The 17,500-nt window shown below is 41.8% G+C and overlaps 1 protein-coding gene across 5 annotated transcripts in view; it reads right to left on the reverse strand.

Moving 5' to 3' along the window:
- Positions 1 to 17,500, reverse strand: part of LOC123507712 (ATP-sensitive inward rectifier potassium channel 12-like) — an 83,078-nt gene that overhangs the window by 32,991 nt on the left and 32,587 nt on the right. For 2 of the 5 annotated variants that reach the window (XM_045260861.1, XM_045260858.1), the window contains exon 2: positions 82 to 120. The exons of 1 other annotated variant lie outside the window; for it this stretch is intronic. In XM_045260861.1, coding sequence (XP_045116796.1) covers positions 82 to 120 — 39 coding nt within the window. Of the gene's footprint in view, positions 1 to 81; positions 121 to 2,190; positions 2,230 to 12,334; positions 13,903 to 17,500 lie in introns of those variants that run through there. 2 more of the 5 variants (XM_045260859.1, XM_045260863.1) reach the window with 2 other exon arrangements.

Raw genomic sequence — 17,500 nt, forward strand, 5'->3', positions numbered from 1 at the left:
AAACACGCACACACACGCATACACACACGCACGCAGTAAACACACAGCCGCCATACTGACAACACATTACTGACAACTTACAAGTCATGAAGTAACAGGAGAGGAATATCCGAAAGAAAGCTGGAAAGAAATACACTGAAGTTAGACAAAGAGGGACGAGGCGGGGGTGGGGCTGTGTGGCGGGGAATGGCGGGATGGAGATGCCGGGACAGAATGGGACGCAGAGGGCCAGGCAGAAAGGAAGAACTGGAAAACAATAAACGGGAAGGAGAAAAAGAGGAAGTGGAAAAAAATAAAGGCAGATAAAGCATATTTAAATCGAGAAAAAGAGAAAGAAAAGTGGAGGAAAAAGTGAAAAAAAGAAAAGAAAAAGGAGAGAATAAAGGACAAATCAAACTGAACAGAAAGAAGGAAACAAGGAAAGGAGGAAAGGGGAGGAGTAGTTGGGTGGAAAGGCGGAGTAGTAGATTCAGTAGATGCCATGGAGTGGAAGGAAATGGATAGAGGATATGCTATGGTATGGATCAAGATGGTGGAAGATTGTGGATAACTGAAACAGGCGTCAATTATGAAGGAAAGGATGTTGGTGGATTGAATTAGAGCAAAGTGGAGTTGTGTGGAGTGGAATGAGGTGGAGTGGAGTGGAGTGGAGTGGTAAGAAATGGATTAGATAAAATAAGGTAAAGTAAGGTCAAATAAGATTAGGTGATGTCCGACTAGACTAAAGTAAGGTTAAGTAAGATTAGGTTAGGTAATAAAGGTTAGGTAAGGTAAAGACAAGGTAAGACAAGGTACGGTAAGATTAGATTAGGTTAGGTTAGGTTAAGTAACATGATTTAAGGAAAGGTAAAGGAAGAGGAGGAAAGCAGACTCACATAATTATATTCACATTCACATTCACCACCACCACCACCACGACGCACATGATCTTTTACCTCGCCGCGGACAAACAGACAAACAGACAGGCGGACAGACATGGAGACACCAATCATAAATGTTCTCAGGAGGGCAAGACTAAATTCAACTCTGGCGGTGGAGATCAAGGCAATGAGAGAGAGAGAGAGAGAGAGAGAGAGAGAGAGAGAGAGAGAGAGAGAGAGAGAGAGAGAGAGAGAGAGAGAGAGAGAGAGAGAGAGAGAGAGAGAGAGAGAGAGAGAGAGAGAGAGAGAGAGAGTGGGGGGATGGAGCTTTGGGATTGAGGTAAAGATGGAGGGAAGAGAGGAAGAGGAAGAGAAGAAAGAGGAGGAGGAGGAGGAGGAGGAGGAGGAGGAGGAGGGGAGGAGAAGACGAAAGGTGAAATGATTAGTTTGGATAAGAGAGAGCGGGTTTGGATATAAAAACGATCAGTGTGTGTGTGCGTGTGTGTGTGTGTGTGTGTGTGGGAGTTAGGGTGACAGGATGGCAGGGTGACAGAAAGGTTGGTAGCCAGGAAGGGTGAAATTCAGGGTGATAGTCAGACCTATAGTAAAGAAACTGAGACGATTAACTGTGACGGGGTTTCGAGACGTCCCAAAGAAGGTGTTGGAATGCTTTACCTGGTGTTGGGAGAGAGGGAGAGGGAGAGGGAGAGGAGAGAGATGGGGAGAGGAAAAGGAGGGGAGCTGTACATATAGTTGGGGGAGGAGGGGAGGGTGTGTGTAAGAAGGAAGGGTGGGGCTAGTGATTGGGGAGTGAAAGTTTTGGGTGTGTGAGGCGGATGGACTAAAATTGTATGCTTGCAAGAGAGAGAGAGAGAGAGAGAGAGAGAGAGAGTAAGGTACTACAATATACGGAGGATAGGAAAACTGAGGGAGAAGATGAAGAGAAAAAGACAACAAGTAGAGAGAAGATAAGGAGAAAAAAAGAACAAAGAGTGATAAGAATGGAGAACTTGGCGGACATTTAGGTGAGAGGAGAGGTGAAGGGAGAGTGAATGATTCTGTACATGGATAAAAGGAGAAGCGAACGGTGAATGATAATAGTGATAATTGAAGGAACATTTAAGTGAGAGGTGAGTTGAAAATAAAGGGCAAATACTCCTGTACATGGAAGCCTGGAAGGAAGGGAGAACAGATGGAGGGAAGCATAACGGAGCGGAAAACAGTATAGACCACTCGGTAATACTGTACACAGGGGGAACAAAAATAAAAAAGAGGGCGTTGGCGGGAGTGTGGGAGGGTTGGAAGTGAGCGGTGCAACGTTAACACTTACAGATCAATCATGAACTGGTAGGGCAGCCCTGACAGGAAGCTGCAACGAAGGTAACAAAGTGAGAAATTGAGTTAAGGAACACCACAGCGAGGAGCAGCACCAGTCCCGCCCCGCCAAGCACCGCCAAGCACCTCCATGTCCAACTCCCGAAGGACAGGCGGCTGGCGGCTGGCGGTTAGCGGGTGGCAGCTGGCTGGGTCCTGGGCACTGAGCACTAAGCCACAACACAGCTGGGCTACCAAGGGACTGTGCTGAGTGCTGACTGAGTGCTGAACATCGATAACGAACAAGTGCTGCGGAGAAGCTGTTTATACGTACACAATGCTATCTATTCAGTGCTGGAATGCTTAAAATGACAAAAAAAAAGAAAAACAGCAACATTGATATACTTTACTGAAAACATTAGAAATACATTGATGTGAATACTTATCTGGTCATTGAAGGAGAAAAAAGAGAACACTGCAGATTAATGTAATAATTGTATAACATTTAGAATTAACGGATTAGTGGCTGTAGATGTTAGTTAGTGGTGAGTTACGTTAGCATGCACAGGAGGAAAGGAAGGGAGGCACACTGTTGAGGGGCGCGGGTGGAGGGTGTGTGTGTGTGGTGTGTGTGTGTGTGTGTGTGTGTGTGTGTGTGTGTGTGTGTGTGTGTGTGTGTGTGTGTGTGTAGGCCTCGTTGTGTTCTTAGCTAATGATTATAAGTTTACGCAGTGATGATGATAATGGTAGTGATGATGATGATGATGATGATAATAATGATGATGGTGATGATAACAATAATAATAATAATAATAATGATAATAATAATATATGTTTACTTCTTCACATTACGATTTCACCCGACCAGTCAGTCAGTCAGGCAATCAATCAGTAAGTCAGTCAGTTAGTCAGTCAGTCAATCAACCAGTTAGTCAATCAGTCAATCAGTCTCAGTCAGTCAGTCAGTCAGTCAATCAATCAGTAAGTCAGTCAGTCAGTCAGTCAGTCAATCAATCAGTGAGTCAGTCAGTCAATCAATCAGTAAGTCAATCAGTCATTCAATCAGTCAAAACACACACACACACACACACACACACACACACACACACACACACACACACACAAATGAACCAGCCTTTAATACTCCTCTCGTTCCTGTACCTTCTTTTTTCCTCCCACGGTATATTTTTGCATTTCCTCTTCCTTGTCTTTCTCCCCTCGCCTCTTTATTTATCCTTTCTTTTTTTGGGGTCCTGTTCTTAAATACTTCTGTTGTTTTCCTCCTCCTCTCTTTCTTTCTCTATCTATCTCCCTCTTTCTCTCTTCTTTCACTCTTTCTCTCTCTCTCTCTCTATTTCCTTTAGTACATACGGATAGATTCATAATGTTTTGTTTACGTTTGGGAGAGAGAGAAAAGGAAAGAGAGTGAGAGGTGATAAAAAGGGTGATAAAGTATAAAGTGGATAAAGAATGGAGGATGAAAAGATAAGAGACGAAATGATAAAGTTAAGTTTGGTAGAAATGATGCAAATACAGTAACATTATTTTCTTTTTATCTTTTTCTTTTGTCACCAAGAAAATAAATGATGAGAAAATGTTTGTTGATCTCTCTCTCTCTCTCTCTCTCTCTCTCTCTCTCTCTCTCTCTCTCTCTCTCTCTCTCTCTCTCTCTCTGACAATAATTAGAAAACAAAACACGTGTGATGTATAATTGTCTTCTTCCTTCTCCTCCTCCTCCTCCTCCTTCCCCCGTTCTCCTCCTCCTTTTCCTTCTTCTGCACCTCCTACTCCTCCTCTTCTTTTCTTTATCTTTTTCTTCCTCCTCTCCTCCTTCTCCTCCTTTTGTCTTTTTCTTTCTTCCTCTTCCTCCTCTTCTTCTTCGCCTCCTTTTTCTCCTCCTCCTCCTCCTCCTCCTCCTCAAATGACCACCTTCCGTTTAGTTCCAGCCTCATAAAATCGTGCTAACCTATACAACCTTGACGCCAGCAGCAATATACTCATAGAAAACGTGATGTCTGGTACTACGTGTGTGAGGTGAAGGGGAGACTTAAGAAATTTCAAGGTCTTCCTATTATTAGACCTGTTTATAAGAGCGTGTGTGTGTGTGTGTGTGTGTGTGTGTGTGTGTGTGTGTGTGTGTGTGTGTGTGTTTATGTGTTGATAGGTCAAGGGTATGTAGCATTTTAGATAACTCTCTCTCTCTCTCTCTCTCTCTCTCTCTCTCTCTCTCTCTCTCTCTCTCTCTCTCTCTCTCTCTCTCTCTCTCTCTCTCTCTCTCTCTCTCTCTCTCTCTCTCTCTCTCTCTCTCTCTCTCTCTCATCTGCCAGTCAGTCGGTGTGATGTGAGGGGGGACAGGGTTATGACGGGGAGAGGCGCCCCCTTCGTTAATTGGTTTTGGCAAGGTGTAGCGGCTCTACCTCTGTATTGCCTTCATGTCTTCTTCTTCGTCTTCTTCTTTTTCTTCTTCTTCTTCTTCTTCTTCTTCTTCTTCTTCTTCTTCTTCTTCTTCTTCTTCTTCATCATCCTTCTTTTTCTTCTTCTTCTTCTTCTTCTTCTTCTTCTTCTTCTTCTTCTTCTTCTTCTTCTTCTTCTTCTTCTTCTTCTTCTTCTTCTTCTTCTTCTTCTTCTTCTTCTTCTTCTTCTTCTTCTTCTTCTTCTTCTTCTTCTTCTTCCTTTTCTTCATCTTTTCTTTTTCATCATCATCATCATCCTCATCTTCTTCTTCTTCTTCTTCTTCTTCTTCTTCTTCTTCTTCTTCTCTGTCTTGTCTTCTTCTTCTTCTTCTTCTTCTTCTTCTTCTTTTATACGGAAACGATTACAAAATATTCCAAATCACTCGAAGAAAAAGCATGAGGAGAAGAGGAAGAGGAGGAGAAGGAGGAGGAGGAGGAGGAGGAGGAGGAGGAGGAGGAGGAGGAGGAAACCAATAGTTCTTGACAGCTTCTTGCCTTACGTACTATTTTTTTGTCTGTGTGTGTGTGTGTGTGTGTGTGTGTGTGTGTGTGTGTGTGTGTGTGTGTGTGTGTGTGTGTGTGTGTGTGTGTGTGTGTGTGTTTTTCTTGTCACTTTCCTCTTTCAGTTTCTTTTTAGTCTCTCGAAGTAGGAATGTTTTTAGTTGCCATTACCACTCTCTCTCTCTCTCTCTCTCTCTCTCTCTCTCTCTCTCTCTCTCTCACACACACACACACACACACACACACACACACACACACACACATACCCTTATTTCCTTCCTCCCCATCAGGCAGTACCCATCACCCCCATCCCCCATCACCACACACCATCACAACACCATAATTACCATCTCATTACTGCTACGTGACATTTACCCATCACCAAAGCTTGCCAGGTCCTCCTCCTCGCCTCTCCTTGCTTTCCCTTCACTCATCCTGCCTCGTGTGTTGCTGTGTGTGTGTGTGTGTGTGTGTGTGTGTGTGTGTGTGTGTGTGTTCTCTCGTCTCTACCGTGTGTTATCTCTTCCTATTTCATTCTTTCACTTGCTCTGAACGTGTTGGTGTTTGTGTGTCCCTGTGTGTTGTCTCCCGTTGTGCGTTGCTGTGTGTGTTGTTTTGCTATCCCATGCGTCTTTTTTTGTCTCTACTGTGCGTTTCTCTCTCTCTCTCTCTCTCTCTCTCTCTCTCTCTCTCTCTCTCTCTCTCTCTTGTTCATTTTTACGTTTTTGTGTCCGTTTCTTCTCGTGTGTTGCCTCTCGTTTTGTGTTGCTGTTTGTGTGTGTTTTTGTACTCTTTATGTGTCTTCTCTCGTCTCTACTGTGTGTTCTTGTCTTTCCCTTCTTTCCTTCCCTCTTTCATTCGCTTTTAACGTGTTTGCGTCTGTGTATCCTTGTGTGTTGTTCCCCTTCTTAATTTCTTTCTATGTGGTGATGGTGAAAAGGTGAACTGAGGCTAAGATGAAAGATTTACCATTAATATGAATAGAGTTACCATAGAAATGATAAGAGAGTCACCATAGAGGTAATACCAGAATAGAGAGTTATAAAGAGATGATACCAATAATTACCATACAAGGAAGGAGCAAAGGGAGAGAGAGGAGAGCGGGAGAGAGGGAGAGGGCAGACTTAACGTGTTGATGTGTTCTGGAGCCAACACACCCAAAGTAAACGCCAACGATGTGTGTGGCTTACCGAACCATTGAACCACTGAACCGCTTAACCGCTGAACCGCTCAACCACCCTCCAAGTCTGCTAGTCATGATCCCCGAAGCTGCAATGGGTTTCTCAATCGTTCTCTAAAAAGTTCTCCTAATGGTTCTCTTAATGGTTCTCTTAATGGTTCTCTCAATGGTTCTCTCAATAGGTCTCTCAATGGTTCTCTAAAAAGTTATCTCAATGGTTCTCTCAAATGGGTCTCTTACTGGTCCTTTCAATGGTTCTCTCAATGGGTCTCTTGATGGTTCTCTTAGTGGTTCTCTAAAAAGTTTTCTCAATGGTTCTCTTCATGGTTCTCTTAATGGGTCTCTTAGTGTTTTTTTAATGGTTCTGTCAATGGTTCTCTTAATGGTTCTCTTAATGATTCTCTCAATGGTTCTCTCAATGAGTCTCTTAATGGTTCTCATAATGGTTCTATAAAAAGTTCTGTCAATGGTTCTCTTAATGGGTCTTTTAATGGTTCTCCTTAATGGTTTTGTCAATGGTTCTGTCAATGGTTCTCTTAATAGTACTCTTAATGGTTCTCTAAAAGTTCTCTCAATGGTTCTCTTAATGGTTCTCTTAATGGTTCTCTAAAAAGTTCTCAACAGTTCTCTCAATTGTTCTCTTAATGGTTCTCTTAATAGTTCTCTAAAAAGTTCTCTCAGTGGTTCTCTTAATGGTTCTCTCAATGGTTCTCTTATAGTTGATTCAAAGCTAAGTTTTTTTTCTCGTTTTTTTACCCTCGAGGCTGCAATGGTTCTCTAAACAGTCCTCTTAATGGTTCTCTAAATAGTTCTCTAAATGGTTCACTTATAGGCTGCAGTGGTTCTCTAAATGGTTCTCTTAATGGTTCTCTTAATGATTTTTTTTATAATTAGTTTAAAGTGAAGTATTTATTTATTTACTTTTTGTTTATGGTTTATCCCCGAGGCTGCAATGGTTCTCTAAATGGTTCTCTTAATGGTTATCTGAATGGTTATCTGAATGGTTCTCTTAATGTTTTTTAAATGGTTCTCTTTCAGTTGGTTTAGTGTGAAGTTTTTTTTTTTTTTTTTGCTTATTTTTTGCTTTATTTGTTGAAGTGTTGATGGATCACACTATTCACTGCTTGTTTTCCTTATTTACTTTCATTCGTCATCTTCACTCTCTCTCTCTCTCTCTCTCTCTCTCTCTCTCTCTCTCTCTCTCTCTCTCTCTCTCTCTCTCTCTCTCTCTCTCTCTCTGCTATTCTTTACAACACAAAAAGCACATATTTATCTTGATTCCTCTCTCTTTTTAACTCTTTGCTTTCTTTTTAACACATCTGAACACGTTTAAGTAACTCATTATGCAATCTTCTATCTAATACTCTCTTATCTGCGAATATTTTGAGACCCAAATCACTTATTTTACCTTTATTCCTCAATCAGTTTCATTCACTGTCCTCTCACACACATCTAAGCACGTCTAAGTAACTCATTATGCAATCTTCTATCTAATCTCTTATCTGCTAACATTTTATATTCCCAAAAACACTTCTTTATCTTCATTCCTCAAACAGTTTCATTCCCCGTGCTCTTATACACTTTAAAACACTTGAATGCCTTACTAACACTATCCAATCTTCTATCGAACTCTCCCTTTATACTCGCAAAAACACATATTTACCTTCATTCCTCAAACAGTTTTATCCACCGTCCTCTTTTGCACTTTAAAACACTTGAATACCTCACTAATACTATCCAATCTTCTATCAAACCCTCCCTTTATACTTCTCCATAAAATCACTAATAATTCTACATCCCCACCATCCACCATCGTGTCCCCGTCAACCACCCAAAATACATCAATGACCTCCCTTCCACCCAACACCCACACCTCTCCAGCACCCTAAACCCTCACCTCACCTACACTCCCACACTCCCTAACATTCAAAACAATGGTATTTTTACAGTCCGTCCCTCCAGACACTCTCTCCCCTCATATAACCCAGAAATGCTGACGTCCGTACATTCCCAGCTGACATTCCCTACTGACGCACGTCTCTATGTCCCTCCACGGTTTATATGCATTGCCACAGCCTCTACATCACCTCACGCCTTGGATACAGGGAGTTATAATACTCTGAAGGGGCTCTATTCACTCTGCCGCCAGGAAAATACTTCAAAACACGTGGTAATATTCATAGCCTCACTCTACAACCAGGAAAAAGGTTCAGAACACGTTAAACAGGAGCAGATCACACTCCAGAACACGCTAGATTGAAGTGCATTGTTTCTCTCAGCGTCACTTCAACATTTCATCTCTCTATGACTTCAAAACACTCTAAATTTGTGCAGATCACACTCCAGAACACGCTAACTTAAACTATTTGAACCACACAATACTTCAGAACACCACACGAGTCCCCAACACCCCCACATAGCACGAGACATGTCCTACGCACCCTCACCACCACTAGAACACCCCAGAACACGCTAAATGGTACAAGAACACGCTAGAAAGCCACACTAAACTAAAGCAAACCACCTCACAACACCACACGAGCCCCCAACACCACAATAACACCATCACATCCTATACACTCCTTAACACTCCTTTTCTACGATCCTACAATCCTACCTGGAGTCCTTGCATCCTTGGGTTTCGCATTGGGGTGAAGGTCTTTCGTAAACGTCGCCTCCTGAGGGCCTGTTGGATGCGCCCCACTAACCAAGGGCCCGCCATGCCCCACGACGCCCCTCGCAGTGCTTCCACCAACACCACTCCCGTCGCAGCCTTTGCCACGCCGAATATGAGTTGGCAATGATCCATACCCATGAGCGAGGCAGGTGAGGGTGGAGGGCGAGGAGAAGGTGGGGTTGAGAGGTCAGGAGTGGGTGTGGGGGGGTTTAGGGGTAGTGTGGGCGGTGTGAACAGTGACGAACGGTATCACTTATAGGCTTACCGGGCTGGGGTGAGTCTGGGGTGATAGCTGGAGTGGTGGACAGCATTAGAGGTGAAAGTCGTTGATTATGATGCCTTTTTTGGGATGATGGGTGTGTGATATTACGGTTCTATCCGGTTTTGGTGAAGATAGCTGGGGTGTTACTGGGGTGAGTCTGCGGTGATATCTGGGGTGAAAGTGCTTAATCATGATGCTTTTTTGGGGTGATGTGTGGGTGATATTACGGTTCTATCCACTTTTGGTGAGTTAGGGAGGTTTGTGAATATAACTGGGGTGTTACTGGGGTGAAATCTGGGGTGAGGATCGTTGATTATAATGTTTTTGAGGTGATGGGGTGAGTTATATTAAGGTTTGATCCGGTTTTGGTGAGTTGGAGAAGTTTGTGAAGATAGCTGGGGTGTTACTGGGGATGTTTACATATTGGGGTGAAGATAAGGTGGAGAGTTATTGATTATACTGAGTGGGGTGACTGGTGTTGAGGTTGGTCTAGTTATGAGTGGATTTAATAGAGTAATGATGATGTGAGGACGGCAGTGAGGTGTCTGGAGTACTAAATAGGATGTTAACCCCTTCAGTACTGGGACACATTTTTGCCTTGAGATTTGTGTACGATAAGACCATTTTGTTGACATTAGAAACGGTCTATGGAAGTAAGAAGATTAATAGCCACAGTCTTCACTATTTTAACCTCTTCAGTACTGGGACACATTTTTACCTTGAGTTTTGTGTACGATTAGACCATTTTGTTGACATTAGAAAGGGTCTATGGAGGTAAGAAGATTAATAGCTACAGTCTTTACTATTTTAACCTCTTCAGTACTTAGGCACATTTTTACCTTGAGTTTTTTTGTGTACGATTAGACCATTTTGTTGACATTAGAAAGGGTCTATGGAGGTAAGAAGATTAATGGCCACAGTCTTCACTATTCTAATCCCCCACTTAAGTTTTTGAAGCTGTATTAAATCACCAAATAGTAAGCAGAATGAATATGGAAGCGCGTCATGGCACTCAAGGGGTTAATGGTGGTAATGGTGGTTCTGGGAGTTAATGAAGAGGTAGAAGGTTAATGGTAGTGTTTGAAGACCTATTAGTTGGTATGCTACTGGTGGTGGGCATGAATGGGGTGTCTTAATGAGGGGACAAGTTAATGGGGTTCTTTCTAATGGAGGTGGTAAGTGTGTTTGCATTACTACAGACAGGCCTTTATTTCCTTAATGGGGTCTTGGTTAGGGGTGGAAGGGTGGATGGGAGGGATGGTGGTGATGATGGTGGTGGTGGTGGTGGTGGTGGTGGTGGTGGAAGTGTTACCATTTTGTCTTCTGCCACATCTGTCCACACCTGTTCTCTCTCTCTCTCTCTCTCTCTCTCTCTCTCTCTCTCTCTCTCTCTCTCTCTCTCTCTCTCTCTCTCTCTCTCTCTCTCTCTCTCTCTCTCTCTTTCTTTATCTATCTATCTATCTACCCTTCTTTCAAACGGTGCTTCCTTCATCTCCTCCTCCTTCTCCTTCTCCCGTCTACAAGTGATGCCTCCTCCTCCTCCTCCTCCTCCTCCTCCTCCTCCTCCTCCTCCTCCACGCCTCTCACCTCTCACCTTTCCATCATCACGCGATAAGGGTTGCCAGCTCCCTGCCTGTTGCCTTCTGCAGAAAGACTCCCTCCTCCTCCTCCTCCTCCTCCTCCTCCTCCTCCTCCTCCTCCTCCTCCTCCTCCTCCTCCTCCTCCTCCCACCATCTTCCTCCTCTTCCTCCTCCTCCTCCTCCTGATGCTGGATGACTCGTGGAGTTCCCTAGGGCTGCTTGCTACTGAAGGAGGCATCACAGCTTTATCTCAAGCCTACATGACCTTGAGACGCTGACGAAGACACATGCTTTGACTCACTGACGCAAAAATTGACTTGTGACTTACTGAGCTGACGTCACGGGTGGTGTGTTGGGGGTGAGTGACTTGACCAGTATTCAGAAACGTTTTGCTTTCTCACCCACAGAGATGATTAGCGGGATTCTCAAGAGTGTTTCTCCAGTTAATAATGCAGAAGTCTTGTCATTCTGCCCTTAGAAGCATAATAACACCTTAGAAAACTAGTATGAATTTATATAAAGTCTTTTGAAATAGAAATAGTGGAGGTGAAGCGCAGAAATATTTGAGCATACGAGCGTTTGACCCGATACAACCACATATACAATTAGCAGGGAGGGTTCTTACGAGCGTTTCTTCTATGAATATGATAATCTCGTTGATCTTCCACCAAATCTATAAAAACGCCCTTAAAGACCCATGTCACTTCATCTACAGTCTATTGAAAGCAGAGCACGTGCGGCCGGAAATGTTTCAGAATATGTTGCTTACAAGATTTGCCAGCTGTTAAGACTTACCTCTCTATTGACTGACGAAGGAGAAATGACTTGTTTCTTTTTTATTTTTATGCAAGAGGGAAAGCCGGCTAAGGGCAACAAAAAAAAAGGCCCACTTGATTGCAGTTCTCGAAAAGATTAATAAAGTTAGTCAAAAGTCTGGGACAAATGCCTTGAAACCTCCCTCTTAAAAGAAATCAAGTCGTAGAAAGATGGAAATACAGAAGCAGGGAGGGAGTTCCAGAGTTTACCAGAGAAAAGTTATTGTCTTGCTGGTTGGATCATAACTGGATTTTTCTCAACGGATAAATTCTTAAGAGAGGAAAAAAGGATAGGGAGAAAGAAAGAAAGAAACGAAAAAAAAGAGAAAAACATGAAACAAGATCATATACTAACGAAAAAAACAACTTAGCAACTCAAAGATAAAATAAAACATGCTTGAAAAGTTTGATATTACTAAACTCAGAAAAATAGAATGAAAGAAAAAAAAAAACTTACTAAATGCATACCTTGAAACTTATACTAACTAAACTTACTAAGAAAAAAAAGAAAGAAAGAAAAAATAAAACAGCGTTCGAAACAAATGACTAACGATAAAAAAAACTAAGAGAAATGAATAAATAAATAAAAATAAACTTTACAACTCTAGTCATACACACACACACACACACACACACACACACACACACACACACACACACACACACACACACACACACACGAGTTAACTTACTGGTCCGCCATGTGCTCCTGACAGAGAGACAGCTTGATGGGGTCCAGTAAATTAAAGTCAATCTGCGGCTCCTCATCTGTGCTGGCGGTGCTGGTGGTGGTCGAGGTGTTGGTCTGGGTCTGGGTCTGGGTCTGGGCGCGCGTCACTACGATTTGAGGGACACGCCGCATGGTTGTCCGTTTTCTTTCGTGATGTGTCAAGTTCTTACGAGTGTTTTGTCCCCATTGATGGTAACTAACGTACGATATTCAATTTTGATACTTCTGGATGAGTTTTTTCACCCAATACGTACGAGATTTTATGCACTTCTATTTAATCTATTTGTTTTTGCAGTCTTAACATTTTCATAACCTGGAAGTGACAAAAAAAATCAACTTTCACCCTTGTTACAATGTACGATATTGAATTATGATGCTTCTATATTTCTTTCACCCATTATATACGATATCTCATACATTTCTATTACAATCTCTAGTTTTTTCTTACAGTCTTAATGCTTTCATAGCCTGGAAGTGACAAAATTAACTTTCGCTATTGTTCTAACGTGCGATATTCAATTATAATATTTCTGTACAAGTTTTTTTTACCCATTGCTTACGATTTTCCATACATTTCTATTCAATTTCTAGTTGTTGTTTTTTTTTCAGTCCTAAACTTTCATAGCCTGTAAGTGACAAAAATTAACGTTCACTCTTGTTACAACGTACGATATTCAATTATAATATTTATGTACTTCTTTCACCCATTACGTAAGACTTTTCATGCATTTCTATTCAATTTGTAGTTTTTCTTACAGCCTTGAAACTTTCATAGCCTGGAACTGACAAAAAATCTACTTTCGTCCTTGCTAATCGTATTGGCAGGTAAACAACATCCATCTGCTACGCGTATATCTATCATTTCTGGAGGATCTTTTTTTTTTCACCGTCATGTTTACACAGGTGCGTCTGTGACAGGAGAAGACGAGTCCTTGCCGGTACAGTGGAAAAAAGGAAGGTAAAAAGGGTGAATCGTCTTTGGGGATCTCACCTTGCAGTAAAAGCTTAGTTCTTGAGGCTATAAAGAGTTTTAGAGGCTATAAAGAGTTCTATAGGCTATGAAAAGGATTCTCGAGATCGTAGAGAGGTTTTCGAAGGCATAAAGAGAGGCTGTATAAGAGTTCTCGAGCCTATTAAGAGTTATCGAGGCTATTAAGAATTCTCGAGGTTATTAAGAGTTCTCGAAATTATAAAGAGTTCTCGAGCTTATAAAAAAAAGTTCTCAAAGGCATAAAGAGAGTGTATATAAGAGTTTTCGAGGCTATAAAGACGTTCTTGAAGGTATAAAGAGAAGCTAAGAGTTTTCGAGGTTATAAAGACTTCTCGAGGTTGCAGTGGAGGTCCAGAGCGATAGAGAGACAGCGCCATCTAGTTAAGTGCCCCGCCAAAACTTGTGACGTCAAGAAGAGGAGTATTTTTAAAGTGGTTATTCTAGTGTCCATTCTTTTTCTTCTTGGAGTATTCTTGTACTAATCTGTGCGGGCTGTGGGAAGAGTGACGCAACTGTACCACTACCACACGTGGGTTTGTGGGTATTTCAAGGAAAATTAACCCCCCTTCAGTACCATAACGCGTTTTCATATTCATTCTGCTTACTATTTGATGATTTTTTACAAATTCTGAAACTCATGTGAGGGAATAGAATAGTGAAGACTGTGGTTATTAGTCTTCTGACCTCCATAGACCCTTCCTAATGTCAATAAAATGGTTGAATCGTACGCAAATCTCAAGGTAAATATGTGTCCCAGTATTGAAGGGGTTAAAGTGGTTATTCTAGTGTCCATTCTTTTTCTTCATGGAGTATTCTTGTACTAATCTGTGAGGGTTGTGGGAAGAGTGACGCGACTATACCAGTACTACACGTGGGTTTTGTGTGTATTGCAGGGAAGCACAGAATACTTGTATGATTTAGTGCATTTAAACGAAAAGACTAAACATGATGCTTATAAAAATGAGAAAAGGATAAATAGATAAATCAATAAATGAATGAATGACTAATAAAAACTTCCTTATGATGAAACCACGCAAAAAAAAAAGAGTAATAGATGAATAAATAAATAAATGAACAGATAATTGAAATAATGAAGACTGAGGCCATTAATTTTCTGACGTCCATAGACCCTTCCTAATGTCAATAAAATCGTGTAATCGTACTCAAACTCATGGGAAAAGTGAATCCCAGTCCTGAAGGGGTCAATGATTCCGTGTGTGTGTGTGTGTGTGTGTGTGTGTGTGTGTGTGTGTGTGTGTGTGTGTGTGTGTGTGTGTGTGTGTGTGTTTGTATAGTGAGTATGTTGGTGTCAACGTCTCACTTCTTTGCGTGTTGCTGTGGATGTCTTGAGGTGCCTTAAAGTGTGGTGCAGTGATTGCATGTGGGTATGTGCGGGTATTTGAATGATGTGGATAGTTTTAATGGTATTTCTGAGAGGATTTAATTTCTCTTTCTATTAATTTCCTTGGAACATTTGATACATATTATTTCACGGATATTTTGTGGAAGAGAGAGAGAGAGAGAGAGAGAGAGAGTTTGATATATTCGGAAGTGTGTATTACTCTCTCTCTCTCTCTCTCTCTCTCTCTCTCTCTCTCTCTCTCTCTCTCTCTCTCTCGTCTTTCTAGGAACTCATCACTTTTACTACCTTTCGTCACTTCCTTTCCACTGAATTCTGAACTTCACCCCAAAGAGCGAGAAGCAGTAACGAGTCAGCTGCTATTTCCCCTTCCTTTGAGTTCCTCCACGTTCCACTATGCTCCACCTCAAAAAAACCTACATTCCACACTCCTGGACCTCAATTATTCACAAAACTGCATAAATTTACACTTATTTTGCTTTTTTTTTTTTATTTCCTAAGGGCGTTGACTCGCATTTAACACACGCACGCTTCATATCTCACATCTACCTACTACTGGCACACTTTGTACTGCGCCACCCTAGTCACTGTCTGCAGGCACTCGTGGCTCGCTCGCTGCCTGCCCTATTCACTCACTCCCTGCATGCGTGACACTGTGTACCGCGTGGAAGAGAAAGGAGTGATTTGGTCTAATGGCGGGGTTACTCTTGCTGTTGTTGTTGTGGTGGTGGTGGTGGTAGTGGTGGTAGTGTTGGTGGTAGTGGTGGTGGTGGTAGTGGTGGTGGTGTTGTGATTCTAGTTTAATTCGAATTGTTATTGGTTTGTTTCTTATTTTTTCTTGTTTTTCGTCCCATCCCCCTCTTTTTTCTCTTTTTCTTTCATTTTTCCTATTTTTCATCTCATTCACTTCTTTTTTTCTCCTTTTTTTTTCTATTTCTATATTAATCCAGGTTTTCCCACCTCATATATTTGTTAAGTAATGAGTAATGACTCTTTTCTCGTTCTACTTCTTGTCTCACTTCCTCCTCCTCCTCCTCCTCCTCCTCCTCTCCTCTACCACCTTCTCTCTTTTTTTTCACTCCTTCACTCACTCGTACCCTTCGTCTCTTCTCTAGTTACTCTTTTTTCTGTTTCATTGTGATATTTCAGTAGCAGCCACTTTATCTTCCCTTTCAACTATGTACTTTTTCCATCACTCTTTTTTTACTCTCTATGTCTGTCATTAATCATTTCTATATTCAGCACCACACCTTTTTTTTCTGGCTCTGTCTCTGTGTGTCCACCGAGCACTATTTTCAGGCTAGCTGCTCTTTTTCACCTGGGAGTAACACCTTTATATGTTTGAAGCCTCAGATAAAGTACAGGTGAGTTTAAAGACAGAAAGTGTGAGTGTGAACAAGGTGGGACAGATTAGGTAATGATAATCAGGTGGAATGGACAGGTGATAGCATGGAAGGACAGGTGATAAGTAGAAAAATGACAGCAAGGTAGAGAAGGGCAGATAGAGGCTTGGTAGAAGAGGAAATGTGATAAAGTGGTAAAGGTAACGGTAAGATGGGGACAGATTAGAGCGTGGTATAAAGGTAAGAGAGAGCTGGACAGGTAACGCTAAGGTATAAGAGAGGAGTACTTGATAGTGTCTACCTGGCTGTCTCTATCACCTCACTGTATATGTTACTACTGATACCGCCACCGCCATCACCTCCTCCATCATCACCACCAACACCGCGACTACTACTGCTACTAATACCACCACCACCACCACCACCACCACCTACTACTACTGCTACTATTACACCACCACCACCACCACCACCACCACCACCACCACCACCACCACTGCTGCTGCTTGTACTACTATTACTACTACTGCTACTATTACTACTACTACTACTACTACTACTACTACTACTACTACTACTACTACTACTACTACTACTACTACTACTACTACTACTACTACTACTACTACTACTACTACTACTACTATTACTTAATTCACTCATATATTAGTTTATTGATGAGAAATAAAAAAAAGGATGTGAAAAGAATGTTTGTGAAAATTTCTTACATAATACAAATCCACCTTTCATCTCTCTCTCTCTCTCTCTCTCTCTCTCTCTCTCTCTCTCTCTCTCTCTCTCTCTCTCTCTCTCTCTCTCTCTCTCTCTCTCTCTCTGATAGGGTGATGATAGGGTGATAAGAAGAGAGAGAATACTCGTCCACTTCCTGTATATTGTGTTTACTGTGAGAGGGGAGAGGGGAGAGGGGAGAAGTGAGAGGGTGACGACTGAGAGGGGTCTGAGATGTTATTCCCCTCTCCCTCTCTATTCTTTTATCCCTCTCAATTTCTATGTATTGTTTTTTTCTTATAGTGAGAGGGAAGTGAGAGGGAAGTGAGAGGAAAGTGAGAGAGAAGATTAGATTTCCCTCTCCATTCGATTCTTTTTTTTTTTTATTTTTCCGACTCTCTTCTACTATTTCTGTTTTTGTTCCTCCTTGTTCTATTCTCCTTCTTTCGTCCCCGTGTTTGTGTCTCTCCCTCTCCATCTTCTCTCTTCTATTCGTTCTTTCCATTCTATTTTGTCCTGTCTTCTATCTTTATCGTATCCTCTTTGTTTACCTCTTTGTTTTTGTTATCGTGTGTCTTTCGTCCAGTGTTTGCTAATGTTTCTCTGTCTCCTGCTGTCTCATCTTTTGTCTTCTCTTTTTTTTTACTTTCAAGGTCATTCTACGTGCAAGATCAAGAACTTCCTACGCTTGTTGTGCATTGTAAC

Source organism: Portunus trituberculatus, chromosome 23 (genome assembly GCF_017591435.1).
Source record: "Portunus trituberculatus isolate SZX2019 chromosome 23, ASM1759143v1, whole genome shotgun sequence".
In the NCBI taxonomy this organism is placed as follows: Eukaryota; Metazoa; Arthropoda; class Malacostraca; order Decapoda; family Portunidae; genus Portunus; species Portunus trituberculatus.